Source organism: Cebus imitator, unplaced genomic scaffold (assembly GCF_001604975.1).
Source record: "Cebus imitator isolate Cc_AM_T3 unplaced genomic scaffold, Cebus_imitator-1.0 Scaffold444, whole genome shotgun sequence".
NCBI lineage: Eukaryota > Metazoa > Chordata > Mammalia > Primates > Cebidae > Cebus > Cebus imitator.
This window is the reverse complement of record NW_016107759.1, coordinates 646,779-664,682: the sequence shown is the minus strand read 5'-3', so window position 1 is coordinate 664,682 and position 17,904 is coordinate 646,779. Positions and strand designations below refer to the sequence as shown.

General features: G+C 64.6%; 2 protein-coding genes across 5 annotated transcripts in view; both read right to left on the bottom strand.

The window, feature by feature from the left end:
* Positions 1-388, bottom strand: part of RAB40C (RAB40C, member RAS oncogene family) — a 38,320-nt gene extending 37,932 nt beyond the window's left edge. Inside the window, exon 1 of the mRNA XM_017510893.2 lies at positions 297-388. The gene's annotated coding sequence lies outside the window, so the exon portion shown is untranslated. The remainder of the gene's footprint in view (positions 1-296) is intronic.
* A 6,132-nt stretch (positions 389-6,520) lies between these two features.
* The window catches only part of PIGQ (phosphatidylinositol glycan anchor biosynthesis class Q), a 14,178-nt gene continuing 2,794 nt past the window's right edge, over positions 6,521-17,904 (bottom strand). The window contains exons 1-11 of one of the 4 annotated variants that reach the window (XM_017510888.2): positions 17,658-17,803; positions 13,597-14,285; positions 12,463-12,594; positions 12,200-12,320; positions 10,181-10,307; positions 9,854-10,007; positions 9,664-9,775; positions 9,018-9,098; positions 8,339-8,453; positions 7,310-7,371; positions 6,521-6,673 (exon numbers count right to left, since the gene is read on the bottom strand). In XM_017510888.2, coding sequence (XP_017366377.1) covers positions 6,521-6,673; positions 7,310-7,371; positions 8,339-8,453; positions 9,018-9,098; positions 9,664-9,775; positions 9,854-10,007; positions 10,181-10,307; positions 12,200-12,320; positions 12,463-12,594; positions 13,597-14,276 — 1,737 coding nt within the window. In that variant the 5' untranslated portion in view covers positions 14,277-14,285; positions 17,658-17,803. Of the gene's footprint in view, positions 6,674-7,309; positions 7,372-8,338; positions 8,454-9,017; positions 9,099-9,663; positions 9,776-9,853; positions 10,008-10,180; positions 10,308-12,199; positions 12,321-12,462; positions 12,595-13,596; positions 16,719-17,657; positions 17,804-17,904 lie in introns of those variants that run through there. The other 3 variants (XM_037732290.1, XM_017510889.2, XM_037732291.1) reach the window with 3 other exon arrangements.

Sequence of the window (17,904 nt, the reverse complement as noted above, 5' to 3'; positions counted from 1 at the left end):
GCCGCCGCCATTGGCCGCCTTCGCCCGCCCTTTCCAGCCCGTTGGCCCGCTCGCCCGTCCGTCACGACCTCCCCGCCCCCACCGCGTCCCACACGGCGCCGCGGGGCCTCCGGTCGCCCCGCCCCCTCACCGCCCCGCCCTGCCTTCCCGTGGTCGCCATAGGTCGCCCGCCGCCCCCTTCCTCTCAGCCATTGCCCTGTCCGCCCGTCCGTCACGACCGCCCCGCCCCCGCCTTTCCCACACGGCGTCGCGGAGACAGCGGACACCCGCCTCATCACCGTCGCCATTGGCCACTCGCCTCCTGCTCTCCCAGAACCACTGGTCCGATTGCAAGTTCACCAGGATCACTCCCTTCCCTGCGGCTGCCTCCCACAGAACGCCCAGAGCCACCGGCCGCCCCGCCCCCGGCCCACAGCGTCGTCGTCCTCGCCCGCCCCCTCGCAGGCGCCATTGGGCCGACTGCACGTCGATCACGACTCTGGTGACCCCGCCCCTTTCCTACACGCTGGCCAATCGGAGGCTCGGAAGTCCAGGTTGTTTGCATCCGCCCCTTCCCCGCGCGGACGGGCTGCAGTATGCAGGCGCGCCCGGGCAGCGGCGACGCGGCCGAGTACGGGAAACGAAAGCCCCTCGCAGGCTGCGCCGCCTGCTTCCGCAGGGACCTCGGAGGGGGCGGCGGGGCGGCCAATCGGCGCCGGGCGAGGCAGAGGTTCCTCTCCGGGGCGGCGCGGGGCGGGACTTCCGCCCGGCGGCGGCGGGGCGGACCCGCGGGTCACCACCCCGTCTGTGAAGGCGCTGAGGTTCTGGAACCCCGCGGCGTCGGCGATCCGGAGCCTTCCGCCCGGGGAGGTGGCCGGCGCGAGCGCAGGACCCGGCCCGACGCGCTCACCGCGGCAGCGGCGCCTCCCGGGCGGGGACCCGGGGCCTGGACAGCCCTCTTCCCGGGGGCGCCGTGGAGCGCTCGGCCGTGCCGGGCCCGGGAGCCGCAGGTGCGTGGGCGAGCGAAGCGGCTGCCCCGCCTGCCCCGGCGCGGAGTCGTGGGCTGGGGGGGCACGAAGCCGCCCTGCCGCCGTGGGGATGGCCCTGCCGCCGTGGGCATGGCCCTGCCGCCGTGGGGATGGCCCTGCCGCCGTGGGGATGGCCCTGCCGCCGTGGGGATGGCCCTGCCGCCGTGGGGATGGCCCTGCCGCTCGGCCAAGTTCCTAAACGTGGCTCCCGCGCTCGGAACGGGGGAGCTTTGCGATCCGCGCTCTGCGCTCAGAAGCGCCGCTGCAGCAGGAAGGAGAAGCCGTAAGCCCGCGGCGCCGACCCGGCGCGGCCCTCTCCAGACGGGTGCGGAGCCCGTCCCGTGTGCCCGGCCGGCGGGGAGCAGGCCCCGACCCGCTGCGCCTCCGCGAGCAGGTGCTGTTCGCAGAGACCCCGGGACGGGGAGCTCCACACGCAGGGACCTGCCCCCCCCCCAAAAAAAAGCTGAAGACACGGCCTTAAGCGGCCACCACAGGGACACGCAATTTTTTCTCTTTTGAAACGGACTCTGTCGCTCAGGCTGCAGTGCAGCGGTGCGCTCTGGTTCACTGCAGCCTCCGCCTCGCCGGCACAAGCGATCCTCCAGCCTCAGCCTCCCGAGTACCTGGGACTACATGCACCACCATGTTCAGCTTTTTTTTTTTTTTTCTTGAAACGGAGTGTTGTTCTGTCATCAGGCTGGAGCGCAGTGGCGCAATCTCGGCTCACTGCAACCTCGGCCTTCCAGGGGCAAGCGATTCTTCCGCCTCAGCCTCCCAAGTAGCTGGGACTACGGGCACCTGCCACTACACCCCGCTAAGTTTTATGTTTTTAGTAGAGACGCGGTTTCACCATGTTGGCCAGGATGGTCTTGATCTCTTGACCTCGTGATCCTCCCACCTCGGCCCTCCAGACTGTTGGGATTACAGGCGTGAGCCACCACGCCCAGCCAACTTTTGTATATTCTATAAAGATGGGGTCTTGCTAAGTTGCCCAGGCATTAACTGACCCCAAATCACAACCTGGCAGGTCAGGGAGGGCCTCTCCTGCCCAGAGGTAACTGTTCCCAGACTGGATCCCTGGCTGTGAAGTCCCTGAGGCCCCTCCATCTAGGGATTGGAAGCACCAAAGATGTATTTCCTCTTTGGTTTCTAAGGCTACCTGGAATTGGGGATGGTGGTGAGCAGCTGTCTCCCCCTTTCCTGAGAACATAAATCAGAAACGCTCTCTGAGGCCAGCCACGGTGGATCACCTGAGGTTAGGAGTTTGAGACCAGCCTGGCCAATGTGATAAAACCCCCTCTCCAACTGAAAATACAAAAATTAGCCAGGCATGGTGGTACGTGCTTCTAATCCCAGCTACTTGGGAGGCTGAGGCAGAAGAATCACTTGAACCCAGAAGGTGGAGGTGACAGTGAGCTGAGATCATGCCATTGCACTCCAGCCTGAGCTACAGAGCAAGACTTTGTCTCAAAAAAAAAAAAAAGTGGCTCAAAGATAAACTAGATTAAAAGGTTGTCATGGTCTTCACAAAAATAAACTTTTTTTAAAAAAAGAAACTCTCCAGACCCAGCTGCAGGCCACTGCTGCCTGGTTCCCACCTCCTGGGACAAGAACGGGGCCATCCCCTGGCTGATGAGGGAGCCAGGCTTTTCCCACGGGACCTGCCCAACACAGCCTGCGGAGCCATCACAACCATCAGCACTTTGTAGGTGGGGACCTGTGGTTTGAGTTCAGGAACCTTTCCATAGGGTGGGATCCTCAGCAAGCTACTATGCCCTCCGACCTCGCAGCCTCAGAGCAGAAAAGCTTCACAGGGAACCCAGAGGGGTCTGGGGCAGCAGGCCCAGTGAAGGGAGGGACAGACAGGGTGCCATCCCCTGGTATCCAGGCCTTGTGGACCAAGGAGCCATGCCTCCCATGTAGCTGTGTGCATTTCCACAGGGTGTCCTGGGGTCCACCATGTTCCAGACCAGGCCTGGGCCCCAGGGACAGGACACCATCCCTGCAGCTGAGGGACCTCAGGCCAGGGGCAGGGCAGCCAAAGACAGTGGAGTGCGGGAAGAGACCACCTCAGAACCCACTTGCTGGGCAGTCAAGGATAATTCTAGGCCCATGTTGGAGGCCTGAGCAATGTCTGGTAGAGGCCCTGACAGCCCCACCTGCCACCCCCCATACCCACTGGCCTTGGCAGGGATGGACCAGGCCATTAGGTGGAGGGGCTTGGGGGGCAAAGGGAACAGTCTAGGGTGTCCATCCTGCCCCTGGGGTGCCCAGCAGCCGCTGGGATGTCTGCGAAGTCCTGCTAAGGGGTGGGCAATTGCCCACTGGGGCAGACAAACTTTCGCCCCTGAAGCTCTGTGTCTAGGGAGTAGCTACAAAAGTCTCAGCTACTCAGGGACCCCCAGCACTGGCCTGGTGCCAAGGGGAGGCCTCACATCCCATGAATGGATAGAGCCCGACACCTCGGAACCGGTGTCCGTGGATGACGGCAGTGAGGGAAAAAGCGTCAACATGGTCCTGACTCCGTGGACAAGTTGCTAATGACAAGGGAACATGGCTTTGCAGTGGAAAACCCCTCGGGCAGGACCTTGACCAGGTGGTCACGTTGGCATCACCTGGGATAAACAGGTGGGCACGGCATGCTTCCCTAGGTGGTCCCCTGCTGCTGCTGCCACAAGCATGAGTGGAGTCTTGTCGTGATGGTCATCAGCACAGCCAACTAGGGATACTCCTGAGTAACCAGCTCCATCCCTAAAGCACCAGAGGCTTTGGAGACTGGCCCATAACTCATGGGACACACTAGAATGGGGCCAGCGGCTTGGGCGGACATCCGTGCACTAGCCCTGGGTTTGAGCACTGCTCTGGTGGTCTTGTTCTGAGGAAATGCACGCTGCAAATCCTGGGGGCAAAATGGGCAGCTGACTCATGGTGCAGAAAAATATAAAGAATGCGCTGGCCAGGTGCAGTGGCTCACGCTTGTAATCCCAGGACTTTGGGAGGCCAAGGCAGGTGGGTGGCTTGAGCCCAAGAGTCTGGGATCAGCCTGGCCAGCACGGTGTAACTCCAACTCTACTAAAAATGCAAAAATGAGCTGGGCGTGGTGGCAGGCCCCTGTGATCCCAGCTACTTGGTAGGCTGAGGTGGGAGAATCACCTGAGCCCAGGGAGGTTGAGGCTGCAGTGAGCCGAGATTGTGCCACTGCACTCCAGCCTGGGCAACAGAGTGAGACTGTGTCTTAAAAAAAAAAGTACACGCGGCCAGGGTTTGTGAGGGGGTGTGGGTGAGGGGTGCTGGGGAGCACTCTGTGTTATTCTCACAGTATTTAAGTTGGAATCTGTGAAGTACTACAGGACCCTTCTCTGTGGACGGCCCCAACTGTGAAAGGGGAGATGTCTGCTTCTTAGGGTATCCAGAGGGTCCATAAATGGTCCTGGGTAGGCCTTGGAAAAGCTCCGGGCCAAGGCTCTGTCTGGTCAGTGAGGCAGGGGTGGCCAGAGCCCTGGTGGAGGGGATGAGGGACATCCCCAGGGGCAGTGAGGACAGACTGACCTAGGAGGTACAGGCAGCTTCTCTCGGTGGCTGCAAGTGGCTGGGGTGACAGTGTTCCCTTGGCCGGCTGTGGTGCCAAACCTGGCTGGCCCTCGGGATAGGCAATCAGCCCAGTGCCCGGCACAGGGGGTGACAGCTGCCAGGCATGCCCCATGACATGGCCATCAGAGCAGTGGGCTGAGCTGTGTCAAGGGCCTCACCTGTTGGAAGCCCCAGAAGGAGGGGTGGCGACCCAGTGGGGAGCTGGGGGCAAGTGGGAGGCACAGGTGCAGGGGTGGGCTCAGTAGGCAGCTAGAGGGGGAGTGGGGGGTACAGGTGGAGGGTGTGGGGGCAAGATGAGCAGCTAGGGGGGACAAGGGACACAGGTGGGGGTGTTCCAGGCCAGGTGAGCAGCTGGGGGCTGCAGGGGACTGATAGGGGCTGGTGGGCCCTGGGTGCCTCTGAGTCCAGCCTCTGGTTGCCCAGAAGTCCAGGTTGGAGGCCTGTCACTTGGGGCTGGGAACGGGCTGTGGGACCTACCTGGTGGGCCCCCAGCACTGCGGGCGACAGAGACAGTTAGCAGATGTGGCAGACGCAGGCGCTACAGGGCCAGGACCCAGGAGGGCCTCACCCTGCATGGAGCCCACTGACTCTCAGCAGGAGCTGCTTGCCCCACCCCTGGAGGCCTGCACCCCTGCCCTCCGCCCTGCCCCCAGAGCCCTCTGTTGGGGCAAGGCCACAACCCCAGGGTGGGTGGCCCAGGTCCACCTGCCTCCACCGAGGTCCTCAAGGGCCCATCATCAGGGCCTGGAGCAGGAAGCCTGTGTAGACTCCTCAGGGCGGACCCGCGCGAGGCAAGTACCTCCAGTAGTGTCCGCACCCCCACCTGGCGCTTCCCGGGACCCACAGCGCATATGGCGAGGGGAGGGGCCGAGCCTGCGTTCCAAACACAATGCAGGTTTTATTGTCACAGCAGCTGGCAGCTTCCCAGGTGCTGGGTCACCAGGGGGGTCCCAGGCAGTCCTGGTGCTGCCGAGGCAGGCGCTGCCCCCTCCCCGCCCAGCCGGCACCTGTAGGCTCCCCTCCCGAAGGGGACTCGGGCCCGCAGGGAACACCTGCGCCCAGACCATCCAGCAGGCACTTTTGGCCTCAGTGCCATGGCCACCCTCCAGGGTGCTCACAGCCGAAGGCCATTGCCCAGCAGGGCTTTCTCCTTCCCTGGGAGGCCCGTGAGGGGACAAGCAAGATCCAGCTGGGGCATCTTGCAGGGACAGGTACGGCTGGTCGGTGGGCGGGCACTCCACTTCCAGTGAGGCTGCTCCCGCCCCCACAGCAGCCTGGCGATGCCCACAGCCGGCTGACGGCTCCTTCACAAAGCGACCTCTCCAGGGAGCATCAGCAGATAAACCCCACATGGTTCGGGGAGTAAGGACCCCAGCCAGCTGGGGCTGGGGCTGGGGCTGGGGACGGGGCTGGGGACGGGGCTGGGGACGGGGGTCTGTGGCTACTTCTATCCCCCAAACAGGGAACGCTGTTCGGCTGAGGGAGCTGCAGGGTGCCTGGGACTGGGGGGTTCATCCTGGGAGGGTCCCTCCACCCCCCCAGCCAGTGCAGAGCCATTGGGGAGCCCCCAGGGAGACCAGCCAGCCCCTCCACTGGGAGCTGCTGTGGTGAATGGGCCTCTGGACCCGGGTGTGGAGGGTGGGCATGGGGGGGTGCTCTGGACACCTGGGGCTGCTGTGCTCACCAGCATGGTGACTGCAGCAGGCGGGAGGTGGGTCCCAAGCCAGCCAGTCAGTGCTGCCCACCCTACATCTGCTCACCCCCAGTGACCTACAAGGTGGAGCTGTGAGGGCAGGGCCGACCTGTGTTCAGGAGCACCCAGCAGCATGGGGCACGTGCTGCCACTGCAGGCTGCTGGCGCCACCCTGGCAGAGGGGAGGGCTGACGGTGGCTGTGTGGTGGTGATGGGCGAGCCGGCTGCCTCAGTCCTGCTTGTCCGATCTCTGCCCCCAGGGATAGATGAGCTCCCCGGAGAACAGCCTGCGGCACAGGGAGCCCCAGGAGTGCTGGGGGTGGCCGCCACAGCTGGGGAGGCGGTAGGTGTGCACCACGCGGCTGTAGGGCAGTGGGTTTATCTGGAAGGACAAGGCGCGGTCTGCAGAGGGCGGGCGGGGGCTGGCAGTGTGTGCCTGGCTGGCCCTTAGGGTCCCTGGGCTGGACAGTGGCGAGGCAGGCCCAGCGCTGTCCCAGACATTCCCTCGCCTGTGAGACAAGCCTGCCCCAACCCCCAGGTAGGCAGGTGAGTGTGCAGCTGGAAGGGAGCGCTGGGGCTGCAGGGCCAGACGCCCCCACTCCGCTCCCGTGTGCAGGGGCAGGCTGGAGGGAGGCGAGATGGAGGCGGGAGCTGCGCGTCCCCCGGGGCTATCCAGCTCCGAGGGGCTGTTCCACAGGGACACGCGCCTCACCCCAGGACTCACTCAGTCCGTTCTGTTCCACCCAGAACTTGAGCCCTCTGGGGCCCAGGGCAGCCCCAGGCAGGCAAGGGTGCCTCCAACACAGGGCAGAACGGGCCCCACCCACAGGCCCACACTGGCATCCTCAGGCTCCTGCGGGGTATGAGGGTGGGGGTCCCGGGTGGGCCCTGCCCCTCAGCCCACCCTGTAGCTTATTGCAGGCCAGCGTGGTACCACCCAGACCTCACACCCTACTGACCCCACTGTCCCAGAACAGGGGCAACAGCCTGGGGGCTTCCCCCCCACAGGGGGCCTCACCTGCATCAGGAGGCGGAGGGGCCTGCCAGCCTCATGCTCCAGGACACGAAACTTCACACCAGCTGCAGGGACAGCAAGGGGCTAACGAGGGAGGTGCACGGGAGCTGGCTCTGAGCATCAGCAGGGCCTGAGGTGCCTTCCTCTCTGAGGGGCACCCGGGTGCTGCTGCCGTGGCTACCCAGGTGGCTCTCCCTGCCCACTCCCACTCAACTCCTGGAGCTGGCTGGCAGGCCGGCATCAAAGCCTCCTGCAGCAGGGCGCTGCGGCTCACGCCTCTAATCCCAGCACTTTGGGAGGCCAAAGTGGGCGGATCACCTGAGGTTGGGCGATCGAGACCAGCCTGGCCAACATGGTGAAACCCCATGTCTACTAAAAATACAAAAACAAGCTGGGCGTGGTGGCGGGCGCCTGTCATAACACCTACTTGGGAGGCTGAGGCAGGAGAATCGCTTGAATCAGGGAGGCAGAAGTTGCAGTGAGCCAAGATCACATCACCGCACTCTAGCCTGGGAGACACTCAGAGTGACTCCGTCTCAAAAAAATACAAAGGTTGCCCGCAGAGCTCCACTGAAAGACAGAAGCCGAGTGTCCGGCAAGCAGGGAAGAGCCCAGTGAGGGGCAGGCTGTGCTGCTGAGTGCACAGGCACTTGCTGGGGGGCGGCCGCCCTCTGGCTCTTCGTGCCTTCTGACTTCGGTATGCTTGGCTGACTCAGGGCCGTCCACACCCCTGGCCTGCAGTTAGCCTCCCGAGCCCAGGGACTCCCAGCAGAACAGAGGGAGGCCTTGACCTCAGGCAGCTGCGTTTCTGAGCCTGTGTGGCAGGTGGGTCTCTCCCTCCACCTCACTGGAGACAGCTGGTCCTGCAGACCTTTGGGACAGGGAGGCCCTTCCTTGTCACCTACACGCTCACGCACACCACAGCTCCAGGCCAGAGACACAGGGGCCTCTGCAGTCCCTGCTTCTGTGGGGCCCACAGGTGTGGTTCCCATCCGTCCGCCCAGGGCCAGCTGCCCAGTACGCAGCACTTACCCGCCAGCCTGTAGGGCCGGCAGAGCCGAAGACCGAGCGAGTACAGCGGCAGGGAATTGATGAGGTCCACGAGAAGATGGATCAGGCCCTGCACGGCGACCACCAGGAGCCGGAGCTGTGGCAGAGGGACATTTAGGGCCACCCGCCTAGCCCGGCCAGATGTGCCTGAGAGCAGAGCAGCCCGACCCCATCCTGGGCCACAATCAACAGGGACCACAAGCTGCAGGGCCTGGGGAGAGCATGGACCCCACCCAGAGCAGGGCACAGAGCCTGCTGTGGGGCGTCACCCTGGAGCAGAACCAGAGGGCAAGCCGTCAGCCCTCCCACAAGTCAGAGGTGCCTCCCACAGCCTCACACACAGAGGGGATCGAGGCCTGGGCCGCCTGGGTTCCACTTGCCTCCTGCTGTCCACCCCAGCGACAGGCACCGGGGAGGGGGCTGCCTGCATGACCCCACCTGCCGTGGGTCCTCCCACCAAGCACCCAGCGGCGTGTCCCAGGGCAGTGAGGGGGTCTTCCTGGCCAAGCTAGGGCCCAGCACACACTGCCCAGAGGGTCCTGAACAGCCACCCACGCGGCCTGCAGGGGGACCACCCACCCCACAGCTGACTGCTCCCAGCCAGCACTGGCAGGAGCCACAGAGCACTGCGTCCAGGACCGGCGGCTGTGCCACAGCTCACCAGGGTGAACACCAGGTAGTACAGGGCCGTGGTGGGCAGGAGGAAGAGCAGGATGGTGAAGAGCAGAGTCCCGATGAACAGCTGTGGGAGCAGGCACGCCGGGCATTAGCAGGACCCCAGGCCCGGAGACAGCCCGGCACTGTGCCCTCCCCATCCCGGAGCTGCAGTCGGGACCCTGCGGCTTGAGGGAACTTGGGACGGCCTGCCCAGCAGTCTCAGTAGCAGGAAGGCTGTGTCTGTCCACACCCCACGGACTAGGGAACTCGCAGGGGAGGTGGATGGGGGCCAGACCAGCCGAGAGAGTGCGTGGCCACAGAGTGTCACCAAGAACACACCCTAGATGACAGCATCCAGGAGCTGTGTCAGTTGAGAGCAGCAGATGGGACAGCCAGAGCCAGCCTCTGAGCCCGGGTCGCCCCCCATCTCTGTGCCTGGGCACCTCTAGGCCCTGTGGCTGCATCACCCTCAGGGGTCTGTGTCTGGGACCCAGTGCCCCAGGAAGCTCTGCACTGCTTCAGAGCCCCCCGTGCAGCCCACACCACACACTGGGCACATCTTCCCAGGGCCCGCACTGCAGGACGGGAGCAGGCTGCCCCCCTGTGGTGCCCACGCAGCTGCGCTGGCTGGGTGGCAGTCAGCCGCATACCTGGTCCAGGTCATAGGAACAGGAGTCCACGCGCCGGCGCAGAGCGTTCCACTTCTTCCCCCGGAACAGACGCCAGAGCGAGGACAGGCCGTGGATCTTCAGGCGGTACAGCCTGCCAGATGCACCGCTGTCAGGACGGCCGCACGCCCCCAACCTCTGCATCCCGGGGAAGGGGTAAGCCCACGCCCACCTGGCTCCATAGACGTAGAAGCAGTAGATGTGGAAGGTGAGGAGGGCAACGATGTCGGCGAGGAGGGACAGGGCCACCGTCAGGCCCAGGCAGGCCGAGAGACCCACGTGCCACAGGATGTGCTCCACGAATGGGGACATGAGGTGGATGTAGCCTGGCAAGGTGGGTCGGCCCTCAGGAGGCGCCCGGGCCCCAGCCCTCGGCCTACCGCAGCGGGCCACACACACAGGACGCTGGGGGGCAGAGCTGGAGGTGCAGGGGGTGCAGGGGGTGGGGTCTGGCTGGGCCCCGCCCTCCAGCAAGGGCCGCCTGCCTGCCCACACTCACTGATCCACAGGTGGATGTGGTAGAGGAAGAAGCGGCCCAGCACCTGGTCCAGCGCACGGTTCATCTTGAGCCCGGCAGGGGCGCCCATCAGCCACTGCAGCAGGTGCTGGAGCTCCTCGGCCACGTGCTACAGGGACACGGGGGACACGCTGGGACCGGGCAGCCAGGGTCAGCACTGACATCTCCCCTGGCCCTTTTGTAACGGCCCCCATCCTGGCCAGCCTGGCTCGGCAGGGCACGGGAAGCCCAGGTGTGCGTCCTCCGAGGGCCTGTGCCGCTGCTTGCCAGCGTGGACAGCACACAGGTTTCCCAAGTGCATCCAGCCATGGTATCCCCTTCACGGAGGGCTCCGGGGTCTGAGGAGCCTGGTCTGGAGGGTTCTCTCCACAGGTGTGGGTGACACGGCCTGGGAGGCGACATTTTGGCCCTGGTCCATGGCACACGGTCCCCTGCATGCAGCTACCTGGGCCACAGGACCCACCACAGCCCTTGGCCCCAAACACCTGGACGCACGGAGGCCCGACAGACCCTGACTCAGCTCCAGCCCTGCAGGGGAGTCCGTGGCCGACACCATCCCCTCCAGAGACCGCACCCCAACACAGAGGCTCAGGCCTGCCCTGGCTGGCCACAGGTGAGTGAGACAGTGCCAAGCCCGTCAGGGCCCTGGCAGCAGACTGGAGGGCAGGTCCCCAGAGGGATGACAGAGACCCTCTGCGACCCAAGCACAGAAGTTACAGAATCCACAGAGCAGGGTGGGAAGTTCGAGCTGACTGACAGGCAGCCCTGGACAGGAAGCTTCCATGGCCCTGACTCCGGAGGGCCCCAGAGACCCTGTAACCCCAGCTACTCGGGAGGCTGAGGCACCCCCAAGAACAAGCAGGGAAGCGGGGTCCTGGCTGCCCAGGAAGACAGCCAGCATCCAGAGGCTGTGTCGGCCCGGGAGGCAGACCCTGAGGAAGCCTCAGCCTCCCCACCCAGGCCACAGTGACACTTCGGCCCCCACCTGCCCAGTGGCAAGCCCCTTCCAAGGCTGGGCCAAGGCTCAGCCACAGCAGGACTGGCAGGAAGCAGAAAAGAACATTCTTTATAAATAGAGCTTACTTAATATTTAAAAGCTAAGAGCTCGGCAGCAGGAAGAGACTTTCATTTTTGAATTAAATATTTATATCTCTAAGCTCTTTTGCAAAAGGGCGGTCTAGGACAAAGCAGGCCAGGGCGGGGTGTGGGGGAGCACAGGCAAAGCCACCCACCCCTCCCTCCTGGGCTGGGGCTCCCTGCACCCCCACAGCCCACGTCAGACACAGGTGCCTGCTGCTGCCCCCGGGGGCCTGGCCTGGCCACAGCAGGCCGAGTCCACACCTGCAGCCTACACAAGACACACCCAGCCAGACGGCAGGGAGGGCTCTGTGAAGGCCCAGGGTGGGCCAAAGAGCCAGGACTATGCCCAGCAGGAAGACAAGCTCCTAAGGGAAGAGAGGGGCCCCGGCTCTGAGGGAGGGAGACAGAAGCTGAAGGCCCACAGGCAGCCGGAAATGTGCTAGGTCCGCCGAGGAGGGGCGGCACCTGGCCGGACTCATGGCACAGACCGTCAGGGGAAGGTGGGAGAAGATGGAAGACGGGAGACAAACTGAGCCCCTGGCACTACAGTCAACACTGGGCAGCAAGTCCCAGCGGGGCTGCACCCGGGCAGCTCTGAACAGGGAAAGTTTCATGACCCCAGAGGGTCGGGGAGTGCTGACCGCAGAGAGACACCACGACGCGGGCCCACAGGGAGAGGCGGGATGCCCAAGGCCTCAGCCACAGTGGCTCCCGCACACAGCCCCTTCAGAAGGAAAGGGGGCACCGGCAAGGCCTGCCTGCCCAGTCCCAGCGCCCTTGCAGCTCCCACTCCTGGTCTAGGGGAGGGCCAGGTCTCAGAGCATGCAGAGGGTGGAGCTGGCTCTGGCGTGGGGGCAGCTCTGGTCCGGCAAGGGTCCCCACACCCACCCAGGACACAGGGCTCCACCCCAGTCCACTCACGTCAGCCACAGGGATGAGGGTGTCCGCCAGATGCCCAATGCGGCTCCTCCCATGGAGCCAGGACAGCAGCAGGAGGCCCAGGGCCATGTCCAGCAGCACAGAAGCCACCGTGTTGGCCTTCCTGGAAGGGAGGTCCGGGTGGGTGTGAGGGCGGCTGGCACAGCCTGGGCCACAGAAGGAGGTCTGCCTGGCCAGAGGGAGAAGGGGAAGGGGCCGGAGGGTGGGCTCCCGGCCCCGCAGAAGAGACCAGGGCAGGCCCGCACCTCATCAGCTGGGCAGGGTTCTCTGCCTTCTTCGTGCTGAAGATGAGCCTGAGGTGCTCCAGCCGGTGCCGGAGCTGTTCACAGGTGGAAAGCTTGCTCCCGAGGAAGGACAGGGGCCGCAGCTGGAACACCCTGCACAGGAGCGGAGAGGAGGGATGGTCCCCACTGTGCAGACAACCACAAACACCCAGACCACACTCCAAGCTCAGCAGGGCAGGGGCGGGTGGGTGGGGCCCTCGGCGGCCCGGCGAGGGGGGCCGGGGGTGACCGGCAGTACTCAAAGCGCCCACCACACAATGCACGCGGCTAACACAGAGCCTGGCCTCCTCGCAAGGCGCTGACCCCGGGCCACCTGGCCACCACAGGCTCCCAAAGCCAGCGCCTGCAGCCAGCAGTAGCCCCCACCTGCCCAGGGCCTTGCCTGGCTGACGGGGCCCAGAAGGCTGGGCAGGGGTCTCCTGGGCTGGCCTGGCTTCTCACAAGGTAGAGCACCCCAGGCTTCCAGAGTAAGCTGGATCTAAGGCCTGGGCAACTGAGAGTGACCCACAGCCAGTCCCCACAGGGTGCCTCCACCAGGCAGATGTCTCCGAAGGGTTCCCTGTGTTCTCAGCCACAGCTGGGGGCTGCCCTTGGGCTTACACTGACCCTTGGCCAGCAGCACCTGTGAATGTGGAGAGCAGCAGGGCCTGCAGACCCTCCCCCAGGCACATGGGGCCGGCAAGCAGATGACAGCCCAGAGCTATGGAGGCCAGCAGGCCTGTGTGCCCTCAGGAGCGCCCCTGGGCAGCAGTTACGCATTCTCGTCTGTGCTCACCGTCTGATTTTGCTTTCAGGGACCTGAACCACTGAAGTTCACCCTCCATGCCTCCTGGGAGGGCCCCCGCAATCCCTGAGGCTGCCAGGAGACCCGGCCCTACCCGGGGTGAAGGACAGAAGCCACAGCCACCACCCGACACCCTCTGAGAGGCAAGGGCTGGGAGGGCAGGATGGGGCCAGGTCCAGGCTTCGGGAAGCGGGGAGGGGGCTGGGCCTGGGTAAAGCCCACCTGGGCCTCCATGTCCACTAGAGACAGAGGGATTCGCCAGCGCTCACATGGCCCCACTGTATGCCACCTCTCTGTTCCGGGACACCTACCGGCAGGCGCCGACAGCGGAGACCAGTGATAGCAGGCTAGCCAGCAGCAGGCAGACTGGCCCCGAGGCCCGCTTGGCCAGTTCGGCAAGGATGCTGGCCTCCACGCCCTCCGACTGCCAGTGGCTCAGCCGCACGGGGCCCTCGTCGAACCGGTCGCTGCGGAAGAGCGCCTCGCTGCGTGCCACCGTGTGGAAGACGGCGGCCAAGCCCCCCGTGCTGGTGGGGTCGGCTCCCACCTGGCGGTCGGGCGGGACAGCAGGCGGGTGCAGCTGGGACAGGAGCACCTGGCGCTGGTCATAGAAGATGAGCGTGACCTGGTCCTCACCGGGCGTACCGGGGCCCTGCCGGCGGGTGGCCTCGCAGCTCCAAAACGTGCCGCCTCTCTCCCGGCACAGCCGCAGCCAGGGCTCGTGGGGGAAGACAGCAGCCAGGCCCTCCAGGAAGCGGCCCAGGCTCTCCTCGGGCTCCTGCCGGCAGCAGCACCAGGTGCCCAGCACGGCCACCCCCACCTGGCTGGCCTGCTGCACCTGGGCCAGGAGCTGCTTGACCTGGATGGGGATGAAGGGAAAGTGCACCACCGCCAGGACCACGGCACAGCTCTGCTCCGGCACCCACCGGCCCACCAGCAGCCCGCTGTCGGCGGAGGCGCAGCACGTGGGGAAGAAGGCCTTGAGCACCATGCTGGGAGGCTGGAAGAGAGGGAGAGCTCAGCTCCAGCTGCTGCCGCCCTGCCCTGCCACCGAGGCTGTGACACAGGTGGACGGCCTGCCAGGCTCGGCCACAGGGCTTCCAGTTCCGGGGTGGAGGCCGCAGGGTCCCTTGGCTGACACCTCACGTGGGCCACGCTCCTCCAAGGGGCAGCTGGAGCACAGCCCCCACCTCCACCCCAGGCCCAGCACCCCCCGGCCGCACGCAACACCCCCCCAGGGCTGTTCTCTCCACTTCCAGACAGGCCAGCTCAGGGCACCAGCCTCCTCAGCACCACCTGACCGAGGTGTGGGGCTGAACAGAACTCCAGGCTTCTAATTTGTTTTTAAGAAACCTGATTAGAGAGGTGTTCTTAAAGGTGTAACACACGGAAAAACACAATCTCATTAACAAGGTCACACAAATTAAAATCTTGACAAGCCGTGATTTACTTACTAAACTAGCAAGAAGGAAGATGAAAATGTAAGACAAAGCACTGCTGGGTGAGGAAACAGCCCTCGTGCACACGACGGGCAGCGCCCCACAGGGTCCCTGGCTCCCACGAGCCCCTCCGTGGTGGCAGGAGGGGAGCAGGCTCGGTGCACACAGGCTTCGGCCTCCACTCTGACCTCACTGTGGCGCCTGGGCAGTGCCTGGTACTCCCTGACATGCCCACAGCCACTCCAGAGCAGGCCTCCCCCAGCGGAGCACTTTCCCTCCCAGGATCTGTTTCTCCAACCATGTGGCTGCCTAGAGACGGGGATAGAGGCTCACAGGTCCTGTGCCCTCAGGCTGGACGCGGCAGCCTTTGGGGTGGCCTCTGACTAGGCAGCCACCCGAGACACTGCAGTTCTCAGGCCCTGGGCTCCTCCTCCCGCTTTCTCTCAGGCCCCTGCCAAGCCTCGAAGCCAGCTGGGGTTTCCTCCTTCTCCACGGAAGCCCTCCCCGCCAGGGCCCCACAGGGCAGGAGGACCTTGCTGCAGTGGTGGTGCTGCTGGCCAGCTGGTGGGCCGCGAGTCTTCCTCAGACTTGGAAAGCCCCATCTCGCCTGCACAGAGGATGGGGCGTCCCACCTGAGCAGAAACCCCTCACACCCAAGGGAGGGACACAGCTTGGCCTGAGCCTGGACTGTAGGTCCCAGTACCCACCACGCCCTTAAGGGACGAGGGAACAGAGCAGGACACACACATTGGGGTGGAGTGACTGGGAAGTCCTCTCCTGAAGCTTGGAGGGGCTGTGGAAGAGGCCTCACACAGAAATGCCCGGGGCTTAAGAGGCCAGCGCAGCTGCTCTCCACCCCCGCAGGCAGCCCGAACCAGGGGCTGGAGGGGCTGGCCACTCGAGGCAGAAGGTTCTAACAGGAAAGGACTCTTCTGGGTCTGGCTGCAGAGGCCCCCAGATGCCCACTTCCTCAGTGGCCGGAGAGAGCAGGTGGCAGGTACATGCCTAGAGGCCACATGATGTGGGCACCAAGCTCGTCATGAGAGCAGCTCTGCCCGTGAGGGGCCAGCACTTCTGGCTGAGTGACCACCAGCGGGGACCACCCAGCACAGCCCACCTTTCAGCATCAGCCACCAGGACACACCAGCTCAGCCCAGGGACCCATCACGCCCTGCTGGGAAACAGCTTTGACAGGAACTAAGGAAAACTGCCCTCAGATATATCAGAGAAGAAACACAATCAGCCTAACAGTAAACAGATGTACGGGGGGAGCAGGTTCTGCATTGGGCTCACTTTGGGTAAATTCACCGACTTACACATGTGCTCACGATACCGGCGCTTTCTTTGTCTGTATTCTTTGTGCTTTATCTACAAACTTTACCTTAAGAAAAAAAAAGCAGCAGCTCCTTGTGTCTGCTGAAGGAGCTGGGAGGGCAGTGAGAGAGAACTCAACCTACTACGGGGCAAACGCCCACCGCACTCCCACCTCACCCTCTGGGAGGGACGGCTGCACAAAGCAGCCTGCGCTAGCGGCTGCCGGGATCACACAGCCAGAGGAAGATGAAAGAGCAGCAATCAATAGCAGAGGAGGTTCGGAACCCAAGGAAGGGCGCAGAAGCTCAGGCAATGTGAGCATCTTTAAAGACTGAGACTAAAAAAAAAAAAAACCAACAATAAAGGGCGCCAGGCTAGCCAGAAAAGCTTCCTCTGCTAAGAAGGATCCTGAGTGCTCTTGTGAAACCGTTCCCAGAGCGGGCAGGTAGCGAGGGCCCCAGGACACTCCTCCCCACAAAGCTTAGGGTCAAAACTCGACCACAGAAAGTAGTAAGACTTTCCTCTCTTCCCCTGAATGCGGGAATGGCGGGACCTCAGCCCAGTGAGGACAGGCCAGGGCCATCTCTGACTGGGCCGCCCCTCTCTGCCACTGCTCCACAAGCGCTCAGGAGAATTTGCGTTTCCCAGCCCCTTGTTTGAAAAAAATAACCATGATCCTGGCGCGGTGGCTCACGCCTGTAATCCCAGCACTCTGGGAGGCCAAGGCGGGCGAATCAACTGAGGTCAGGCGTTCCAGACCAGCCAGGATGGGGGTGAAACCCCGTTTCAACTGAAAATACAAAGCTTAGCTGGGTGTGGTGGCAGGCTACAGGTCCCAGCTACTCGGGAGGCTGAAGCAGGAGAATCGCTTGAACCCGGGAGGCAGAGGTTGCAGTGGGCCGGGGTCACACCACTGTACTCCAGCCTGAGTGACAGGGCAAGACTCCCTCTCAAAACGAATACATAGGCCGGGCGCAGTGGCTCACGCCTGTCATCCCACCTCGGGAGGCCGAGGCGGGTGGACCACGAAGTCAGGGGTTCGAGACCAGCCTGGCCAACATGGTGAAACCTCGTCGCTACTAAAAATACAAAACGTTATCCGGGCGTGGTGGCGGGTGCCTGTAACCCCAGCTACTCCGGAGGCTGAGGCAGAGACCTGCTTGAACCCCGAGGCGGAGCTTGCAGGGAGCCGAGATGGCGCCACTGCCCTCCAGCCTGGGCGACAGGGCGAGACTGTCTCAACGAAAACCAAACAGGTGTTCAGCCTGGGCAACGTGGTGAGACCCCGTCTCAGGAAACCCCCCAAAAAAACGTGCTTGCCTTCCTTAGGCCGGGCTTGCCCCTCCCATCTGGGGCGAGCCTGTGATTCCTTCTGTCGCCCTTTCCTGCGACCCGGGACAACTGCGAAGGGCCCAGGGCCCGGCCCGGCCCCCACCCGCCCCCGCCCAAGGTCTGCGGGGGCCCGGGTCGGCGCGGGTCGGAGGCGCAGGGGCCGCCCCACTTCCCGGGGGAGGAGGAGCCGGCAGCCCCGCGGGGGGCGTGCGCGGCCCCCAGCCCGGGCCCGGAGCCGCAGGGGCGCTGCCCGAGGTCCCGCCGCGCCCTCCCACCGCCCTGCTCACCCGCTGCTCCGGGGGCCGCGCGCTCGAGCGGGGGGTCCGGAAAGGGCTGAACCCCGCTGGGCGGGCCCGGGCAGATGACGGCGCCTGCGCCCCCAGCCCCGCCGCGGGGACCCGGGCCCCACTTCCGCCGGCGCCGCACGTTGCCGCGCGACGGTCCGGCCCCCAAAGGCGCCCGGGCTGCCCGCCCGCCCGCCCAGGCCGAGCGTTCCGCGGCGCAGCGCGCCCGCCCGGTCCCCAGGCCTGGAGC